This window comes from Dictyostelium discoideum, assembly GCF_000004695.1.
Source record: "Dictyostelium discoideum AX4 chromosome 3 chromosome, whole genome shotgun sequence".
Classification (NCBI taxonomy): domain Eukaryota; phylum Evosea; class Eumycetozoa; order Dictyosteliales; family Dictyosteliaceae; genus Dictyostelium; species Dictyostelium discoideum.
Genome location: NC_007089.4, coordinates 535,101 through 557,283, shown reverse-complemented (window position 1 = coordinate 557,283; position 22,183 = coordinate 535,101). Strand labels below are relative to the sequence as shown.

The window sequence follows — 22,183 nt, the reverse complement described above, 5'->3', positions numbered from 1 at the left end:
AAAAAAAAAAAAAAAAATTAAATAAAACATACACTTTTAATTTATTTAATTTCAAACATCATCTACTGTAAATTTGTAAATTTGATTATTAAAACAATCACCCAAAAAAATACCACTCTTTTTACCCACAAAATCAGCCTATTAATAATTAAAATTGTGGGGTGTAACTGTTTAAATAAAAAAAAAAAAAATAAAAAAATAAAAAAATAATTAAAAATAAAATCAATTCAAATAATTAATTTGGGGGATAATATTTATATAGTTTATTACAATAGTGAATTTGATAAAATAGCGAATGGGGGTTATAATTAAGTGAGTTTGAATATTAATATTGTGTTTGGAAATTTGTTTTTGTGGGTTAATTAAAATATTGTTAATGTATGTTTTTTAATATTTTGACACCATGAAATTGAACAACTCATATTTTTTTTTTTTTGAATTAATTTTTTTTAATGAAATTAATAACAATTTAACCTCAAATTTTTAATAACAAATTTTTTTTTTTTATTGCTATCCAAAATTTATCGTAAAATAAAAAAATAAAAATAAGTTAAATGAGTTAAATATGTTTAAATAATTTATTTATTTTCAGTTTATATGCTTTGTAAAGTTAAAAAAATAAAAAATAAAAAAATAATAATAAAAATAATTTAATAAAAAAAAAAAAAAAAAATTTATTTACTTCTTATTACTATTTTATTAATTTATTTTTATATAATAATAACAAATACCAATTTGTTTTACCATGATTGATCATGGTTTGAAAAAAAAAATTATTTTTAGATGATGTAATGAAATTATCGACTATTTGTAAAATAAATTATTGTTGTTATTTTTAGTTATTATATATTTTTTCAAACAATTTATCCGTTTTCAACAGTTTATTTTTATATTTGTAAAAAAATATTATTTGAATGGGATCAAGTGGAGCAAGTGAAAAACGTGTGAGGTTAGTGGGGGTAATTTTATTAATTTGTAATTATTAAATTTTAACCCCAGCATTTTCATAAAATTTTTTTTGAAATTTACTGTATCGCTAAAATCAAATAATCTGTGCAAGTATTGTATAATTAAAAATAAAAAATATAAAAAAAAAATAATTGATTTAAACCTACACCATCACCATTTTCAGTAGTTTTTTTTTTTTTTTTTTTTTTTTTTCAAACTATTTATATTTTTTGTAACATTGACATTGTCAAATATTACCTTTTTAATTTTTGATAAGTTAACTAAATAAAGATATCATAGTAGATTGCATCATCAATTATTATATATTTTTTTTATATTAATATTTTTTTTTTTTTTTTTTTTTTTATTTTGATATTATTATTACCACTTTATTATTATTATTATTTTATTTTATTTTTTTTTTTTTTTAATATGTGATATCAATTTTTTTTTTTTTTTTATTTTTATATTATTAATTATTAAAATTTTATTAATTTTGTTTTTTTTTTTTTTTTTATTTTTATTTTTTATTTATTATTAATTTATTTATTTATCATTATTTTCAATTACCAAAACATTTTCTAAATTTGAATTATTAGAAACTAATATAGCATTTGGAATATCATTTGAAAGTGCTCTTGTTGTTGCTGCTTCAAGATTATGATTGTGGGTGGTCCATCTTTTTATTAATCTTTTCTCTAAACATGGTAATTCTACTTGAACATATATACAAATATTAAATAATTTTTTTAATTTACACCAAGGTTCTTGATTTAATAATAAATAATTTCCTATTTTATAAAATTTATTATTATTGTTATTATTATTATTAATTTTTTAAAATAAGAATTGAAAAAAAAAAAAAAAAAAAAAAAAATTAACAAACCTTCAACAATTAATAAACTGTTTGAAGTTGTAACAGTAAAAGAAGCATTTTTAGATAAGTCTATATCTCTATCAAATGTTGGTATATAAATTGATAATTTATTTATATCATTATTTTCATTTTCATTTTCATTATTATTATTTACACCTTGATCTTTTAATCTATTTAGCATATGAATGAAACCAACTATATCAAAAGTTTGTGGTGAACCTTTTCTATTTAATAAATCTCTTTCTTTTAAAATACAATTATCTAAATGATAACCATCCATTGGTATTATAACAGCTGGTGATGATGAATTATTATTATTATTATTATTACTATTACTATTATTTTCTTTTAATTTTTTATTTAATTCTTTAACTAAAGATTCTGAAATTGTTGATTTTCCTGATCCTGGAGGTCCTGCCAAACATACTAAAAACTTTTCATTTTTATCATGTTTTTGAAATTCATTAATAATTTTATCACACAATTGTCCCACAATATCATCTATTTCTTTCATTTTTTTAAAATTTTGTAGATATGTGAAATTTCAAAAAAAAAAAAAAAAAAAATTAAAAAAAAAAAAAAGAAAATAAAGACAAAAAAAAAACTTCACCAAAAAGTAATAAAAAATATTATTTAAATTAAATTTATTTTTATTAAAATGTTAATCTTAAAACACTAAAGTCAACAATATCTATATCATTTTTTGAAAAGAAATCTTCTAATCCAACATTTTTAATAAATGAAATAATTATTGAATTATTTTTTAATTTTTGAATTAATTCATTTGTGAATTGATCTTGAATGATTAATTGAACACCTTTATAATTAATTGGAGAATAATTATATTTGAATTCATTTACCAATTTTTCAATAATTCCTATTTTATTAAATCTACAAGAATAATATAAAATTATTATATGACAATAATTTAAAAAATAATTTTTATCAATAATATTACCACCACCACAGTGATGAATACCATCACCACCACTATTATTATTAATAATATTAATAAAATTGTAATTAAATAAAATAATATTTAAAAATTGAATATTATCTTTTAAAATAATAAATTTAAGTATTTTAAAAAATCCATCTTTCCAATTATCAAATTTAATAATTTCTATTAAATAAGTGAATGATTTTGGATAGTTTGACCAAACTGAATATTTTAAATAAAATAATTTATCTTGATCATTATTATTTAAAATTTTTGAAAATTCATTTAATAAACAATAATTATTGGTTTGAATTAAATATTTAATTAAACTACTTTTTTGATTTGATGAATCATTGATAAAAACACTTGAAAATTCATTTAAATCTAAATTTGTTAAATAATTTCTAATTGAAAGATGTCTTTTTTTTTTTTTTAAAACAGTCATTTTTTCAAACCTTTTAATATTATCACTGAATTTATAAAATTCAATAAGCTTTGAATTACCATTCAATGTTAAAACTTTATAAACTCTATTTAAATAAATTTCCCTTTTATTATTATTATTATTATTATTATTATTATTATTATTATTATTATTATTATTATTATTATTATTATTATTATTATTATTATTATTATTATTATTATTATTATTATTATTATTATTATTATTTGATAATGGTATTCTATTTAATGATACAAGTGTATAAAAAATATGAATGAAATCATTATAAAAGTCTTTATTTGTTGAATTTTTTTCAAGTAAAATTTTAAATAATTTTTTATATAAATGGTTTAAACCTTCTTTAATTGAAAAAAATAAAAGTTTCATTAATTTATCAGCGGTACTATTAGTAGTCATATAAGATGGACGATCCATAATTGAATCTAAAATATTATTTAAACCTCTTTTTGAAATTGGAATTTCAATTAAATACTTTTCACTAAAGGTTGAAATTATTAATCCTTTATGTTTTTCAATTAAATCTTGATTATTATTAACTGTTTCATTACAATATAGATATGTTTTATCTCCAAATGCTATATTTCCATTATTTAATAAGAATTTTACTTTCTCTGAACTTTTAATTTTTGAAATAATCCATAATTTTATATTATTAGTAATGAATTTTGAAGCATTTGAAAGATCATCTCTTAAGGAATGATGTGAAAATAGAAAATCATTCTGTAATTTATTATCAATTATAAAGTCTGCTAAATCTGGATCATCTATTCTCTTTACATAATGACTTAAATTTTTTTTTTGTGTTGATAGTGATATTAATAAACTTGCTATTATAATTCTATATCTTGCACAATCTATTGATTTAAATCTACCAGCATATAAATCAAGGATTTTATAATTTCCAAAATCGAATCTAAAAAGTTCGCCATCATGCAGAAACTCTTCAAGTTTAACCATAATACCATCACATAATTTAATAAGTTGATTTGTTTCATTACAATGGTAGTTTGAATACAATAATTTAAAGATATTACTATCATCATACTTTAATGCAATTTGAAGTATAATCTTTTTTAGTAATGGAGATGATGTTTGATTAATAACACCTCTAGGTTTATTATTATTATATAATAATTTAATATATTCAAAATGATCATTTGAATTATATCTAACAATTTCATTAATAATTTCTTCTCCTTCTTCTTCACTTGTTACCTCATTATCAATCCTTTTATAATAATATTCATTATAATCATCATCATCATCTTGTTCTTCTCCTCCTTGATAATCCATTGTATATTTACCAAATAAAATATATAATTGATTAAATACTAATTTTGAATCTATAAAACCAAAACTATCTAAATAATTAAACATTTCAATTGATAATAGTTTCTTTTCATCTATTAATCTTTCAATACCACTTAAACCGAAATTAAATATTAAATGACCAATTTCCATTAAAACATTTAAATTATCTTTTATAATTAATAATCTTGAATAATAACTTTTTGATTTTAATAATATATTTACAACATCTATTTTAAATAAATTATAAACTTTTAAAAATAATTCTAAATCAAACCATTCTTTATTTGATTTAAATAATTCATTAAACCATGATTTTTCAAAAATTAATAAATGTTGTTTATTTTGTTGTAGTTGTTGATTTTCTTGATTTTGTTGTTGTTGTTGTTGTTGTTGTTTTTGCTTTTCATGATTATTTAATTTCTCTAAAAGTAATATTTTATTTTTAGTTTTTATTATAGTTTCTAATGGTACATCATAATAATTAAATCTGTAATATTTTAATTGTTTATTATTTAATTTAATTTGATAGAAAATGTTTTGAAAAATATATTTATTTCTAAACACTTTAAAAAATAAAATTTCATTATATTGCATATTATTCATTTAATTGTTTTAAAAAAATGTGCATTTAAAATGATTTACTTTTTTCTTTTTTTTTTCTCTAGAATTTGATTAAAAAAAAAAAAAAAATAAAAAATAAAAAAAAAAAAAATAAAAAAAATTAAAAATAAAAAAAAAAAAAAAAAATCTGGTGGAATTGGATGAAAAAATTGAATTCAAATTTAAACATTAAATTACCACCAAATTAATTAACAAAAAAAAAAAAAAAAAAAATCCTAAAATCTTAGATTTGTTAAAAAAAAAAAAAAAAATGATTTTTATATTTTACAAAATTCTTTTTTATTGTTGTTAATTGTATTATTATAATTATTTATGCATTTCTTTCAATAACTTCTGGATTAAATTTAATTAAAATAACAGTTTTAGGGAATCTTTTACCCTCAACTGCAACATTATGAGCTGTGACTCTTGCTGGCTAAAATAATAATATTAAATATTAAATATATAGTTAGTATAATTATTTATGATTATTTATTTATGATTATTATTATGATAATATTACAAATTCAGCGGAACATAAAATTCCTTCAATTATACCAGCTACGAAAGCAGCACAATTTAAACTACTTAAATGTTTTGGTAAAGAAATAAATTTATTTACAACCATATTATTATCAGAAATCATATATTCATCATCTGCCTCTGTACTCTTTTCTAATGAATCGGCAGGTTTACCAAATAATGATTTCCAAACTGTTGTATGAATGAATGATAATATACCAAGTAATTTAGTTTCTCTTTTAGAATTCTTTTCTCTAACACATAATAATTCTAATAATCTTGGTCCAATAGAATATCCCATATCTGATAATCTGTTAACAGTGATGTTAGTATGTATATGTATTTGTATTAAGTAGTAATAGTGATAATTATAAAAAAATAAAAAAATAAAAAAAATAAAAAATAAAAAATAAAAAAATAATAATAAAATTCTTACTTTTTTTCAAGTTCATGACCTGCTTTAATTCTATCTTGACAATATTGAATCATTTCAGAGAAAAGAAATGCAAATGAACTAATATTTATTTCACCCTTACCTTTAGATAATGGTCTATCCACTATATTTACTGGTGCCTTACTCATTATCTTATATTTGTATTTTGAATATTAATATATAATATCTAATTTGTTTTTATTTTTTTAAAATAAATATTTTTTTTTTTTTTTCATTTTTTTGAAACTTTTTTTAATTTTTTTTCATTTTTTTTTTTTTTATTTTCATTTTTTTATTTTAGTTTGTTGTTTTTTTTTTTTTTTTTTTTTTTTTTTTTTTTTTGTAATCTTTTAAAAATAATATTCACCCTTATTTTATATTCTTTAACCAATATTTTAATTAGGGTGAATATTTTTTTTAATGTTTAATAATTAAAAAAAAAAAAAAAAAAAAAAAAAAAACAATAATAATAAAAATGTAAAAAAAATAAAAAAAAAAATAAAAAAATAAAAAATAGAATAATTTCACCAAAAAGCAGTTTCAAAGGTTGTAATTCAATTTAACATTGTTAGCTACATTTTTGCAAGGTTTGGAATTCAATGCAACAAAATCAAAGATTTTTAAAATAATCAATCCTAAAAAAAAAAAAAAAAAAAAAAAAAAAAAAAAAGTTTTCACCTATTTTTTACTCCACAATCTTTTGGTAGAAATAAGAATATCATTTTTATTGGATCTGGTCATTTACAAAATGCTGGCCAAGTTATAGAGATAATTGGTTAGGGTAATGCTAATGATAAACAAGTTAAGTAATCAACCATTACAATTTACAGTGGTTTTGATTCTTGTTCTAACGAGTCGTTGCTTCGATGGTTTTTGACTCAATTGATTTGTCTTTTAATTTTTGGTGCGATCTCCATGACATTGTTGTCAGAAGCTTCTTTCGGAGTATCTTAAGAATCCAATGATGTCATGGTGAGTCATCCCAAAAAGTCAAAAACAACTCGATCGAATCAAAAACCATCGAAGCAATCAAAAACGCTGCAAAAACCGACTAGTAAGAAGATCCATATCAATCTAGAACTTCTTTTTTTTAATATTGATTAATCAGTATTTATCCATTAAAGGAAATAAATAATAATTAATAGTTTTATTTATGAATTTTAATTTTAAAATGTAAAGTAGTTATTCTTTTTTAATTTGAATTATCAAATATAAGTTTGTAAGTTAATTTTCTTAATTTAGTTATTTGTTTAAGGAAATCGTTTGGGTCTTTAAAATTTTAAACCAGATCTTTTGAAAGAGTTAATTTTTAATTTTTTCTTTTTTATATATTCTGCAGTAGCTTGTTTGTACCATTTATTAAGTAGAATCAAGTGTGAGAGCTTTTCATCTTTAGACGGTTCGTCTCTATACAATTGATCAAACCCAGATGTTAATACCATTACGTTTCTTTATGCTAAGGTTCTTGATAGGTCATATTTTACAAATTTATATCCCATTCAAAATATCCTTTGTGAAATCTTAGCATAGTCTATGTCAACCTCATGATCCTTCAATATGGGAATCTTTTTTTTTTTTTTTTTTTTATATTAATTATTTGCTAGATTTGAATCCTAAGCAATAATAGTAGTTTATTTTGTTTATTTATATTTTTTTTGATTTAAATTTTTATATTTATATGAATTGACCAACAATTACTCTATTTGGTAGTATTGTGCTTGATAAACAATACTCTTTAATAATTTGGTTTTTAATATTTTTAATTTGCTTGATGTATTCGGTTTTGTTACAAATTGAGGGTGTTTCTTTTGATGATAATTTATAATTTTTAACTTTATTTATATAGTCCAAGGTTGCTGATTTATACCATTTTTTGAAATCATATCATAGTCTAATGTTGTGTCTTGTATTTTGTTGTCGCTATAAAGTTGATTGCGAATCCATATCCATATCTGGTGAAATATCATTGTTGTTTAGAATATATATTTTCCTATTTTTTGACCAAAACAGGAATCGAACCTAAGTTCAAAAATGGGAAATTAAAAAAAAGTGCCGCGACCTGGAATCGAACCAGGGTCAACAGAGCCACAATCTGATGTACTACCACTATACTATCACGGCGAATTGATATTTTCAACAAAAATTGCTCTTCCCCATTTTATTTATTATAAAAAAAACAAACAACAACAACAATCTCTTTTTTTGATTATTTCATTTTTCATATAAAAAAGACTTAAAAAACAAATAAATAAATAAATAAACTATTTTAAAAAGCCATCTTTTTACTTTATTGTAATTTATTATTTGTTTCGTTTTGAGAATTTTGCGTAGCAAAATTTTCAAAAAAAAAGCAAAAAATAATCAGATCGAAAAAAACAAACAACAACAACAATCTCTTTTTTTGATTATTTCATTTTTCATATAAAAAAGACTTAAAAAACAAATAAATAAATAAATAAACTATTTTAAAAAGCCATCTTTTTACTTTATTGTAATTTATTATTTGTTTCGTTTTGAGAATTTTGCGTAGCAAAATTTTCAAAAAAAAAGCAAAAAATAATCAGATCGAAAAAAACAAACAACAACAACAATCTCTTTTTTTGATTATTTCATTTTTCATATAAAAAAGACTTAAAAAACAAATAAATAAATAAATAAACTATTTTAAAAAGCCATCTTTTTACTTTATTGTAATTTATTATTTGTTTCGTTTTGAGAATTTTGCGTAGCAAAATTTTCAAAAAAAAAGCAAAAAATAATCAGATCGAAAAAAACAAACAACAACAACAATCTCTTTTTTTGATTATTTCATTTTTCATATAAAAAAGACTTAAAAAACAAATAAATAAATAAATAAACTATTTTAAAAAGCCATCTTTTTACTTTATTGTAATTTATTATTTGTTTCGTTTTGAGAATTTTGCGTAGCAAAATTTTCAAAAAAAAAGCAAAAAATAATCAGATCGAAAAAAACAAACAACAACAACAATCTCTTTTTTTGATTATTTCATTTTTCATATAAAAAAGACTTAAAAAAAAAAAAAAAAAAAAAAAAAAAAAAAAAAAAAAACCTGGGAACCCAAGTTAATCAGAAAATTTCCAGATTTTTAACTTTTTAAAGAAAAATATAAAAGATAGAAAGAAAATAAAATGAAAATCACAAACAACACCACAAATATTAAGCAACACAAATGCCTACAAAAAATAAGCGAAATTGTGGATAAAACTCAATTAAAAAAAAAACAATTCAAATACGTCATAAACATCAATCACGAACCAGACGATAAAATAAAAAAAGATTTAGAAAAAAGTTTGGACAAAAAAGATGTTTTAATCAAAAGTAATAATACATTCAAAATTCTCACAGACAGTATTAGTACAGTAATCTATTTTGTAAATATGTTTGATGCAGAATTAAAAGGACAATTTATAACCACTTTAAGACCAAAAAATATGTATACAGATTTTGATTGGTATAAATCACTCACAGAAATAGAATGGGTAATAGAAAATGAAGGATGTAAACTAATTAAATCAGAAATTAAAGGCGAAACTCTAATTATCAAAACAGTGAAAAGAGTCGTAGAAGAATTTGACACTATCATTGAACTAGACAATCTAACATTAATTGGACACTCCAACAAAGGATGGAGAGATCAAACCTCATTACCAGAAAATCAAGAAGAAAACAAAAATAAAAAACAATCAGATGAACAACAACCACAATCTACATCAGAACAAATACCAAAACAAGGAAAAAGAACAATCATTATCCCACCAATCACATCCTCATCTAATGATAAAACATTTATGGCCCTAGATGATACAGCTCAAAAGGTAATAGAAGCATCACTAGAAAACGTAGATGAACTAACAAGAATAGAGAATGAGATCAATACACAATCGATAAACAATCAAGAAATTAAAACAAAATCAGAAAAACCTATCGAACCACCATCTCCATACAATACACCAATAAAACAACACGGCGAAACAAAGGGACTAACAACGGAAGAAAAACTTAGAGAGGCAAATGATATCTTCGACTTCACCAGCCCAAACACTGATGCAATAAGAAAAATAGAATTCCCACTTTCAATCCCTTCAAATCAATGGTTCTTCTCCTCTCCAATAAAACATATCATGAGTTTCAGCCCAACCTATGGTACACCATCGAAAATTATCGATTCACCAAGTAAATTGTTAAACACACCAAAAAAGAAACAACAAGACAAAACAAACAAGACCAACAAAACACCAGTCAAACCAAAATTGGGTGAATATGGACAAAAAAGCATAAAAACAAAAATGGATGAAGATATAGACAACTTCAACAAGGAAATTCTAAAACAAATCAATAAATCAAAAAACCCCACAAACACACAAGACCAACAACACAATGAACAAAGTAAAGATCAGTTAGAAGACAAAATAAACCAGAAACTTCAAAAGGTAGATAAAAATCTACCCCAAATAAAACTATAAAGAAAAACACAATAAGAATAGGTGTTTGGAACGTCCAAGGATCCAACACCATCCAATCTGCCAGCATAATAAACACCGTTTTAGACAACAACAAGCTGGACGCAGCACTTCTAACTGAAACAAATATAAAAACAAATAAAATTTACTCAATAAATCAACAATATAAAAACAAAATAACACACCACGCACCAATTGATAAAACAGGACAAGGGGTGTCACAAATCATCATCAACACCCGCAATAGAACTTCCTAAACATCTCAAAAAATACAATAATTCACTCAGTACTTTCTATAAATAAAAAAAAAAAAAAAAAAAAAAAAAAAAAAAAAAAAAAAAAAAAAAAAAAAAAAAAACCCAAGTTAATCAGAAAAATAAAAAAGATAGAAAGAAAATAAAATGAAAATCACAAACAACACCACAAATATTAAGCAACACAAATGCCTACAAAAAATAAGCGAAATTGTGGATAAAACTCAATTAAAAAAAAAACAATTCAAATACGTCATAAACATCAATCACGAACCAGACGATAAAATAAAAAAAGATTTAGAAAAAAGTTTGGACAAAAAAGATGTTTTAATCAAAAAGACCCTGTAAAAAAAAAAAAAAAATAAAATGAGATCTAGCATCTCAAGGAGAAGCAAATAATAATTGCGTTATCCAATTCAAAAAAAAAAAAAAATTTTATTTATTATCAAATTGAGTGATGTTAAAAAAAAAAAAATTTTTATTTATTAAATTTTTAATTTTAACATTTTTTTTGATCAAAATTGCTCTTCCCTGTGTTTTATTATTTTAGAACGTTTAAATAATTTTTTAGTTTGAACATTTTTAAACCATTTAAATTGAAACATATTTTTTTTTTTTTAATCAATAATTGGAAATGTTTGGATTGTGATTCCTCTATAAAAAAACAAAATTAAAATAATATGATTCATATTTCCTAAATATTCAAAGAAAAAATTCAAATATAACTTTAATAATAAATAAAATTAGTAATAAATAGCAGTAAATAATTGTTTATTATTATTGATAAAATTATAGTTCAAATTTATAAATCAAATTTCAAAATCCCAAAAGTTTTTTTTTTTTTTGTGATTCTGATAAAATAAAAATCTCATTTTTTCGGTATTTTCGGTTAATTTAATAAAATCTTGTTGGACTGAGAAAAGAATTGGATAGAGTATTCCATAGATTCATCATTTTTCAGTTAATTCAATCAAAAAGATATTATTTTTAAAAAAAAAAAAATTTTTAAAAAAAAAAAAAAAAAATCAAAAAAATCAAAAAAAATAAAATAAACGATATGAATGTGAAATGAACCATGTTCAAATACCACTTCACCAAACAGATTTTTTTTTTAAAAAAAAAAATCAACAAAAAAAAAAAAAACGATAAAAAAAAAAATATAAAATGGTCAAGGTTTTTTTAAAAATAATCATAATAATACAAAGAAGAAATGAAAAATATAAATAATAAAATTTTAAAGATTTTTATTCTTTTTTTAGCAATATGCAGTGTTAAATCAGATACATGTCCAACAGATTCAAATTGGAGACCAACACCAGCAAGTTCCAATTCACCAGTATCTCCAGCTTTGCCAACCACTTCTTTAGCCTCTGATATTGTATATGGCGGTAATGATTTATATTACATGGCCTATTGGAGCATGACCGACCCAAATAACCTTCAACCAGTTAGTGATGTTGAAAGTGAATTCTCTATTGCACTTCCAGCATGGGCACCAGATTACTTTTTAATTGTTGCAAAACAATCAGCTCCAGCCCTTAAAGCCAATACTAATTATCAATTTTCATTTGATTTCAAATTAGGCCAAGTTTTGACTCAAGGTATTACCTATTCAAATATGACTCTTTCATTCTACAAACCAGGTGATATTGATTATCTTTTATGGAGTTATAGAGCACCAATGTATTCTTTTACTTTTACCGGTGATTTTTCATCAACTACATATAAAAGTAAAACCATTACTTTCAGTGTTCCAGTTGATCTTGGTCTTTCAACTTTAATTCTTCAAGTCAATCGTTCAAGAGCAATGGATTATGATGATACCACTATTTTCTATAAAAATATGAAGATCACTGTTCCATCTAAACCAGTAGTAGCACCACCAAATTTAATAACCAAAGATTCTGAATTAATTAATATTCCAAAAGCATCCGTTTCATTAGATCCACAAGATTTATCAACTTGTCCATACCTTGCTTCTGATTTAGTCCATTGGCATAATCCATCGACATGGTCAAATAATCTCGTTCCACAACCAAATGAAAATATTACAATTCCAGCCGGAAAAAGAGTTTTAATTAGTCCATGTTCAATTTCACAAACCGCAATTTACCAAAGAATTGTTATTCCAGCTACAAGTGAATTAATTTTTGCTGATTCAAATTTAACAATGAATGTTAAAGATATCTTAGTACAAGGTAAATTCATTATGGGAACTACAAAATGTCGTTATAATGCTAATATAAATATTATTTTCCATGGTTCAAAAACAAAGGTTGATACTATTGCACCATTTTATGGCTCTAAAGGTATTGCTGTATCTGCTGGTGGTTTTATTTCAGTTCATGGTAAACAATACCATAATTCATGGACAAAATTAGCATCAACTGTTTGGTCAGGTAAGTTTAAATTTTTTTAAAAAAAAAAAAAAAAAAAAAAAAAAAAAAAAAAATATATATATATATATAGATATTAAAATTCTTTAATCAAAAAAAAAAAAAATTATGAATTTAGGTGATAGAATTATTTATGTTCAAGATAATATTAATTGGGAAGTTGGCCAACAAGTTTTAATAACAACAAGTCAATTTAAAGATGAAATAGATAATCAAAATGAAGTATTAACAATTAAATCAATATTAGGAAAAGCTATTGAATTTACTACCCCAATTAAATTTTATCATTATGGTGGCAAAGAATATCAAGCTGAAGTTGCTTTATTATCAAGAAGAATTATTTTCCAAGGTAATGATGAATCTGATCAAGATTCATTTGGTGGTCATGTTTTAGTATCTGGTGAAGGACAAGTAAATATTTAAATTATTTTTTTTTTTTTTTTTAAAATTATTTATTCTAATTTTTTAAAATTTTAAATAATAGTTTGCAGGTATTCAATTGAAAAAGATGGGTCAAAGAAATGTTAAAGCAAGATATCCACTTCACTTCCATTTAGCAAATGTTGTCCAAAAATCTTATATCTCTGATTGTGTTGTAACTAAAAGCTATTATCGTTGTTATACTATTCACGGTACAAATAATTTAACGTTAACTAGAAATGTTGCTTTTGATGTTAATGGACATTGTTATTATTTAGAGGATGGTGTTGAAATGGATAATACTTTATCTTACAATTTAGCTGCATTTGTTCACACAATTGGTGAACCAGCAGCAGGTGGTGCACAAACTGGTGAAACTTATTATGAAAATGAAAATCTTACTCAACCAGCAGATTCAGCAGCTGGGTAAGTTTTAATTATTTATTATTATTTTTTTTTAAAAAAAACTATTAATAACAATTATTTGTTTTTTTTATTTTATTTTTTTATTTATTAGTGGATTCTATATCACCAATGCATATAATACAATTATTGGTAACTCTGCATCTGGTGGTTGGGCAGGTTTTAGTTTCCCAAATCTTGAAAAACCAATTGGAAATCATAAAAATGTTGAAATGGAACCACAAGCATTTACAACTAAAGTATTTGAAGGTAATACAGCACATTCAAGTGGCTATCAATGGATTTCTGGTTCATCAATTTACGTTGGTGGAAAGTAAGATCTAAATTTTTAATTATATATATAGTTTAAAATTTTATAAATGAAATTATTATTAATACTTTTAAAAATATTTATTTTTTGAAAAAAAAAAAAAAAAAAAAAAAAAGATTAATAACTGATGAAGTAACTGGATTATTAGTTTATAATACAGGTAGACATTCAAGACCAACATGTAAAGATGGTATTTTTTCATATGATTCAAGTACATACCTATGGATGAGATTTAATAATACTAAAGTATATTTAAGTAATCTTGGTTTAGGACATTGGGGTGATCGTGTTGAAGTTGTTGGATTAGAAGCATATGATTCAATGAGACCAGCATCATTATTTGGTGCAGCATGGTTATCAAATGCAATTGTTGATGGTTAAACCGGCAATATTCTTAGTAAATCACAATCATACAATAGACAAGGATTCCAATTTTATGATACCTACGTTACAACTATCCTCTCTCATATTACATTTAGAAATTTCATTCAAAATCCAACTTCTGTTTATCCAGATGATGATAATGTTGTAATTATCGCCTTGACATTCAGTGATCTTTATAAACCACAATTCATTTCATCAACGATTAATATCACCCTTGAAAATATTTTACCAGCACAAATCATTGGTCATAAGATCGTTCCAGATTCAGGATCATCTAGATTCTTTAATTTCATCGATTGGGATGGTTCATTAGTTGGTACACATGTTCCAACTATCGTTGGTTCACATGAAAAATGGTGGTCCTACGACGATAGTAAATGCACATACAACAATGACTGGACCATTTGGGTATGTCAAAAAGGTAGCAAATCCGTTGGTAATATCGAATTTTGGGTACCAAATTTAATTATTCGTGGTGAACAAAACGAAGGTGATTCATTCGTTGGTAGTGTTAGTTTATTCGGTGATGGTATCACTGATGTTAGAAAGACAGCAATCACCCGTAATGCCGGTATCACTGGTATCACTAGCACAGGCTGGATGTTATGGTTAGATGGTGGTTCACCAACCTATTTACAAGTTTGGGCTGCCCAAGTCGCCTATCAACAATATATCTTTTTGGCAATTCCATATCCACCAGGTACAACATTCACCATTTCAACTGAAAATAAATGGGCTTGGCAAAATGCTTATGGTTTCAATTGTACTCTTGCTTCATCTGCTGCTGAAGTTAGAAGTAGTAATGGAACCAAATACTATTTCGATCAAACTCATTTATTCGTTAAAATTGTTAACCCAGTTTTAACAGGTTCTCCAGCTGAATCTTTCAATAGAGGTGGTGCTAAAATTGATGACGTTTATTGGGAATACATTTACCATATCAATGCTACAAATCCAAATGTTTCTCCAAATCAAGATGGTTTCTATACAAATTTATCTTATACTTTACCTTCTTCAACTTTATAAAAAAAATAAAAAATAATATTTAAATTATTTATTTAAAAAAATAAAAATAAAAAAATATAAATTAAAAATATATATATATATATATATATATTGTACACCTTTTTTTTTTATTTTTTATTTTTTTTATTTATTTATAAATTTTTTTTTTTTTTTTTTTAATTCTTTCTTTAATTATAGTTTTAAAAAAGAAATATACTAAAAATCGAAAGTTGGTATTTCCAGTGTTTTTTTATATTATTTTTATTATTATTATTATTATTATTATTATTATTATTATTATTATTATTATTATTATTATTATTATTTAAAATTAAAATTATATATTTGAAGGAAAAAAAAAAATAAAAAATAAAATTAAAAAACTAAAGTAAAAAAAAAAAAAAAAAAAAAAAAAGAAAAAAAAAATCTTGATTATATATTTAACAAAAACGCCAACGATTACCACAACCCTTTACACAACATTTAACACTATATAAATATAAAATAAAATTATTAGTATACTCGAAAAATAATTTAACTATACAAAATCCTGATATTAATGAATACATACAAAGTAGTTGGAGGTTCATCTGCTGAACGAGTTTGTAATTGAGTATATGTGCATTTTCTTTGTTTACATTTACCACATTGAAATTGATCGGTAGTTGCTTCATTATTTTGACCAAGCATTGAAGCTTCTGTATTAAATTTATCTAATTTCTTTCTTTCCTCTTTTAAATCATCACTTGCCATTGACTATAATTATTAATATGAAAAAATGAATTAGTAAAAAAAAAAAAACCAAACAATAATAATAATAATAATAATAAAATATTTACATAAATATCCATTGAACAAAATTTTGCAACTGAAATTTGTCTATTCAATAAAGATAATCTTAATATATCATTCTTTTTAAGATTGAATTTAAAAGATCTAAGTTTTTCTTTATATTCTTTAGAGACACCTCTATAGATGTCATACATTTCTGCTTCGATTTCAACCGCTATATCCTCTGGTGGTGACATTGTTTCATCATTATCAGTTGTCAAAGCTTCGACAAATAATTGAATTGTTTTATTTCTAAGATCTGCGTTTGCACCTGTGATTGGTGCAATTAATGACGCAATTGGTGGTGATGATGTTTTTGGTGTAGTTGGTGGTGAAATCTTTTTATTTTCTTGTAAAAGAGGTTTTGAAGTAGGTCTATCTGATGTATCTTCAGATATTGATTTTCTTTTTAATGACTCACTTGGTGATGCTGTTTTTGTTGTAGTTGTGCTTGTAGTTGATGAAGATGATGATGATGATGATGATGTTGTTGTTGCTGATGTACCTTCTATATCTTGCTTCCATTTATCAATTAATTCTTTACTTTGACTTGAAATGCCAATATCCTTATGTGCTCTAAGTTTACCTACTGATTTTCCAATATCTGTACTCTATAAATTTTAAATATTAAAATAAGGAATTAAATAAATAATAGTAATTAAATAAAAAAAAAATATATTATTACCTTTAAAAGATCTTTTGTAATTTTAAAATTTTTTGCATTTTTTAAACATTCAAGAGCTTTATCAAACTCTCCATCTTTTATTGCTTTTTCTAATTGTTCTCTACATTTAATAATTTCTTGCATTTTTTAAAATCAAATATTTACACCAAAAAATATAAACAAATAAAAAAAATTGTGAAAAATTCAAACAAAAAAAAAAATAAAAAATAAAAAAAAATAACGAATAAAAATTCCAAAAAAAAAAAAAAAAAAAAAAAAAAAAAAAAAAAAAAAAAAAAAAAAATTTTCATATGGATTTTTATTTGTTTAGATTTAAAATTGATTATTTTTTGAAATTCTTTAGTTTTTTTTATTTAAAAAAAAAATTGAAGTATTATTTTGGATTTTAAACAATCATATTTGAGGATTTTTTTTAGGTTTAAAAAAAAAAAATAATAATCAATATAAAAATAGAAACAACTCAAAAAAAAAATAATAATAATAAATAAATTAACATCACCAAAGACAATTTTAGTTTGGGCTATAATCCTTTCAATTAAAATATTTGTAAATGATCATTACCTTTTTTTTTTTTTTTTTTTTTTAAATATATATTTTTTGGTGAAAATATTTGACAAATTACTTAATTAAGAAATTTTATTATTATTTTTTTTTTTTTTTTTTTTTTTTTTTTTTTTCTATTCTAATTCATTTTATTGAAAAATAAAAAAATAAGTAATGGATGTTTTAAGCAATAATCATAATATTATACGGAAAAATTTGTTATAAAAAAAAAATATAAAAAAAAATAAAAAAATAAAAAAATAAAAAAATGAAAAAACTAATCGAAAAAAAAAAATAAACAAAAAAAAAAAAGTGGATAAGCCAGGCTAGTGATATTGTTTTAGAATTATGATCACAAACCTTTTAAAAAACAAAAAAAAAAAATAAAAAATAAAAAATAAAATTTAATTAATTATAAAAAATAAAAAAAAAAATAAAAAAAAAATAAATAAAAAATACCTTATGAGTCTGGTTAGTACCTTATCAAAAACTTTGAAAATATCACAATATTTTAACCGATTTTTTCCCTCGGTTGCACCACCATAACCAAAAGTTATCAAAAAAATTTTTTTTTAAATTTTTTTTTTTTTTTTTCAATTTTTTTTTTTTTCCTACACACATTGGGCATTTTTTTTATTTTTTTTTTTTTTATTTTTTTATTTTTTTAAAATTTTTATTTTTATATTTTTTAAAAAATATATATATATAATTTATATTTATATATTATTATTTTTGTAATATTAGTCAAAAAACGATATCTTAAATATGTCAAGCGGGAATCCATTTGATAATGGGAACCCGAATGATGGTAATAAAAGTCCATCAATAGATGAATTATATAGTCCAAGCGAATCTTTAGCAAGAGATGGTGATGATAATAATAATAACAACAACAACAACAACAACAATAATAATAATAACAATAATAATAATAATTCAAGCGTATCAGAAAAAAAAAAGAGTAAAAAAAAAGTTAGAATTCAAGAAGAAGAAAGATTAACAGAATCATATGATGATGATGGTGATGATGAAGAAAGAAGAGCATACATTGAGAATGAAGAGGGAGAGGAGGAGGAGACTGAGGATGGTATAATATTACAACCAATTGTTAGAGATCATTCAACATATAGACCAAAGAATTTGTATGGGTCAAGTGACGATATTAGGGAGGGTGATTCATTTGGAGCTAAAGTGAGTAAAACTTTTGGAAAGACAAATAAAAAGATTAAACAAAAGATTGGCGAGTCCAATAAAAAGATAGAGACACGTGTGAAGCATTCCAATAAGGCCATTGAAGAGGGTTGGAAGACCATTGCCCAAACCACAATGAAACCAGTAGACAATATTCGTGAGCAGCATCATCGTAGGGCTGAACAACACGAGGTAGCAGAGCGTGCAGTTTGGTTCAAAGATAAATTACAAATTCAAAAGTATGAATGTCTAGATTACGTCACCATCTACAACAAAGCCCATCGTAATGAGTTGTATAAAAACTTTTCAAAATTAGCCTCTGATCACGAAGTTTTACGTTGGATAGTTTCATTATTTATGGGTATCTTTATTGGTGTAATCGCATATTTCTCACATGCTTGTGTTTCAAATATTACAAAATATAAATTTAAATTTGTTGAAGCAGGTAAGTAAATTTAACTTAATAATAAATAATAATAATAATAAATAATATGTAAATATTAATATTAATATTTTTTATTTTTTTTTAGTTTTGGAATTGGATTTATTTTTAGCATTTTTAACATACTTTTTATTAAATACATTATTGGCAACTTGTTCATCATTGTTGGCAGTTTATTATGAACCAACAGCAGCAGGATCGGGTATACCAGAGGTGAAGGGATATTTGAATGGAACAAAGATACCACATACATTGAAGATGAAGACATTGTGGACTAAATTTTTATCAATGGTTTTGGCAGTTAGTAGTGGTTTACAAGCTGGTTCAGAGGGTCCAATGATTCATATTGGTGCTATTGTTGGTAACGGTTTTTCACAAGCACAGAGCAAAGAGTTTGGTTTTAAAATTCCATTCCTAAGATCATTTAGAAATGATAAGGATAAGAGAGACTTTGTTACCAGTGGTGCAGGTGCAGGTGTTGCAGCAGCCTTCTCTGCCCCATTGGGTGGCACATTGTTTAGTTTGGAGGAGGTGTCGTCGTTTTGGTCGATTGCACTCACTTGGAGAGCTTTCTTTTGTTGCATGGTCGCCACTTACACTATGAACGTACTTCAATCCAATTCGGGTAGTTTAACAGGTTTAATCATTTTCAACACTGGTATTGGTGATAAGGAGTCTTACAATTGGTTCGAGATCATTCCATTCCTTTTGATTGGTGTTTTGGGTGGTTTGGGTGGGGCCCTCTTCACATGGATCAATGTAAAGGTTACAGAGTTTCGTCGTGAGAAAATCAATAAAATCAAGAGTTTACGTGTGTTGGAGGTGTTTTTAATCATTGGTCTCTCAACTTGCATTCAATTCTTTTTACCATTGTTTTTCTCTTGTCAAAATACTGCACCATTCATCCCTTCTGTCGGTAATAGTACACTCACCGATGTTACATTAACCAATGGTGCATTCTATAATAGTACCATCATCAATGGTACATTCTACAATAGTACAATCGCCAATGGTACAATCTATAATAGTAAATTCTATAATAGTTCAATCTATAATAGTACAATCACCAATGGTACGGGTGTTTCATATGATCCAGCAGAGACTCTTAAAGAGTTGAGTGAATTCAAGAGATTCAATTGTAAGGAGGGTTGGTATAATCCAATGGCAACACTTATTTTCGCATCCTATGAGGAGTCAATCACCAATTTACTAAAGGTCAATTCAAATAATGTTACCAATACTGAACGGTTGGGTTTGTGGCCAATGTTTTTGTTTTGTATTTTCTATTTGTTTTTCGCTGCCTATACTGCTGGTTGCGCTGTTGCAACGGGTACCCTTGTACCGATGCTTGTTATTGGTGCGTCGTATGGTCGTTTCGTAGGTTTGGTGGTTTACCATATTTTGGGTGACAAGGTCAGCATTGATCCTGGTATTTACGCAGTGATGGGTGCAGCTGCCTTCATGGGTGGTGTATCTCGTCTTACCATTAGTTTAACTGTTATTCTCATTGAGATCACAGATCGTCTAAAATATCTCTTACCATTGATGTTGACAGTTATGACTGCCAAATGGGTTGCCGATGCTCTCATTCATCCATTGTTTGATCTTTTGATGCAAATGAAATACATTCCATACCTCGAACTAGATCAATCCAAAGAGATGAAATTGATGATGTGTAAACATATCATGGCAAAGAAACCAGTCTATTTGGCAGAGAAAGACACCTTGGGCAATATCTTCGTGTCTTGAAAGAAACTCGTCACAATGGTTTCCCAGTGGTCAACAATGACGAGGAGAAGTTGGTCAAAGGTCTCATTTTACGTACTCAATTATTAATGATTTTAGAACGTATCTCTGATGTTTACATTCCAAACTCTGAAGCAATCTATTCTCACATTGAATATACCACCAAATTAACCTGGAAATTACCATCGGTCAATGATTTCAATTTCGATCCAGCTGATTACTCTCAAGAGATTGATCTTTCCGATGTTATGAATTTAACTGTAATCACCGTTAACGTTGAATTTGCAGTTAGTGAAGCTTTTCAATTATTCAGAACAATGGGTTTACGTCATATGCCTGTTGTAAATGAAAATAACAAACTCAAAGGTATTATCACTAAAAAGGATCTTTTAGAAAAAACTTGTGAACAAAGATATCGTGAATTAAATCATATGAAATTGGGTATTGATCAATTAATTCATGTTGGTGATGAATAAATAAATAAAAAAAAAAAAAAAAAAAAAATAAAAGTATCAAAATAAAAAAAAATAAAAAAAATAAAAAAATGAAAAAAAAAATAATAATAATATAAGAATTTTTTTTTACATCACATAAGATATAGATGATATAGATCTTAATAAAAAAAAAAAAAAAAAAAAAAAGTTAAAAAAAAAAAAAAATTAATTAACAAAACCAAAACAAAAAAAATCAATTTGAGATATTGCTAGAATTTTATTTTTATTTTTTTATAGAAATTGTGTGTTTTTTATTGATTGATGTTCGATTGCTTGCTGAATTTTTCTTGATTCTAATTATTTTCTAAAACTGGATCTTGGAAAAAAAAAAAAAAATTAATCTTCTTTCTATGTTCAATATCACATTGACATTTATGGAATTTCCAATTGTTTTTATTTGGAAAAAAAAAAAAAAATAAATATTATTTTCAATATGGTAAATTTTTTTCTATATTTATTTTTTTTTATTATTATCAATTT

The 22,183-nt window shown here is 23.7% G+C and overlaps 8 protein-coding genes and 1 non-coding gene across 9 annotated transcripts; 3 read left to right on the top strand and 6 right to left on the bottom strand.

Moving 5' to 3' along the window:
- Positions 1 to 1,494: 1,494 nt before the first annotated feature.
- Positions 1,495 to 2,339, bottom strand: DDB_G0278249 (hypothetical protein; the record flags this gene model as incomplete). The annotated part of the gene is made up of 2 exons (XM_637147.1): positions 1,495 to 1,739; positions 1,835 to 2,339. 2 exons carry the CDS (start codon positions 2,337 to 2,339, stop codon positions 1,495 to 1,497), a joined length of 750 nt encoding a protein of 249 aa, XP_642239.1.
- Positions 2,340 to 2,478: 139 nt separating this feature from the next.
- Positions 2,479 to 5,145, bottom strand: DDB_G0278247 (hypothetical protein; the record flags this gene model as incomplete). Its single annotated transcript, XM_637146.1, has 1 exon — positions 2,479 to 5,145. The coding sequence occupies one exon, from the start codon at positions 5,143 to 5,145 to the stop codon at positions 2,479 to 2,481; it is 2,667 nt and encodes an 888-aa protein (XP_642238.1).
- Positions 5,146 to 5,473: 328 nt separating this feature from the next.
- DDB_G0278643 (hypothetical protein) lies at positions 5,474 to 6,246 on the bottom strand (the record flags this gene model as incomplete). The annotated part of the gene is made up of 3 exons (XM_637145.1): positions 5,474 to 5,578; positions 5,666 to 5,975; positions 6,101 to 6,246. The coding sequence occupies 3 exons, from the start codon at positions 6,244 to 6,246 to the stop codon at positions 5,474 to 5,476; spliced, it is 561 nt and encodes a 186-aa protein (XP_642237.1).
- A 1,525-nt stretch (positions 6,247 to 7,771) lies between these two features.
- Positions 7,772 to 8,064, bottom strand: DDB_G0278245 (hypothetical protein; the record flags this gene model as incomplete). Its single annotated transcript, XM_637144.1, has 2 exons — positions 7,772 to 7,902; positions 7,965 to 8,064. The coding sequence occupies 2 exons, from the start codon at positions 8,062 to 8,064 to the stop codon at positions 7,772 to 7,774; spliced, it is 231 nt and encodes a 76-aa protein (XP_642236.1).
- Positions 8,065 to 8,147: 83 nt separating this feature from the next.
- On the bottom strand, positions 8,148 to 8,218 carry tRNA-His-GUG-6. The gene has a single exon. It is a non-coding gene; the product is annotated as a tRNA-His (tRNA).
- A 1,029-nt stretch (positions 8,219 to 9,247) lies between these two features.
- Positions 9,248 to 10,582, top strand: DDB_G0278641 (hypothetical protein; the record flags this gene model as incomplete). Its single annotated transcript, XM_637143.2, has 1 exon — positions 9,248 to 10,582. One exon carries the CDS (start codon positions 9,248 to 9,250, stop codon positions 10,580 to 10,582), a length of 1,335 nt encoding a protein of 444 aa, XP_642235.2.
- Positions 10,583 to 12,043: 1,461 nt separating this feature from the next.
- On the top strand, positions 12,044 to 15,792 carry DDB_G0278243 (hypothetical protein; the record flags this gene model as incomplete). Its single annotated transcript, XM_637142.2, is given in 5 exon segments — positions 12,044 to 13,232; positions 13,348 to 13,640; positions 13,714 to 14,075; positions 14,167 to 14,385; positions 14,499 to 15,792. Coding segments are annotated over 5 exon segments (3,357 nt in total).
- Positions 15,793 to 16,211: 419 nt separating this feature from the next.
- tcea1 (RNA polymerase II elongation factor) lies at positions 16,212 to 17,410 on the bottom strand (the record flags this gene model as incomplete). The annotated part of the gene is made up of 4 exons (XM_637141.1): positions 16,212 to 16,260; positions 16,343 to 16,527; positions 16,611 to 17,213; positions 17,288 to 17,410. The coding sequence occupies 4 exons, from the start codon at positions 17,408 to 17,410 to the stop codon at positions 16,212 to 16,214; spliced, it is 960 nt and encodes a 319-aa protein (XP_642233.1).
- Positions 17,411 to 18,595: 1,185 nt separating this feature from the next.
- clcD (chloride channel protein) lies at positions 18,596 to 21,685 on the top strand (the record flags this gene model as incomplete). The annotated part of the gene is given in 2 exon segments (XM_001134581.2): positions 18,596 to 19,466; positions 19,552 to 21,685. Coding segments are annotated over 2 exon segments (3,005 nt in total).
- Between the last annotated feature and the right edge of the window lie 498 nt (positions 21,686 to 22,183).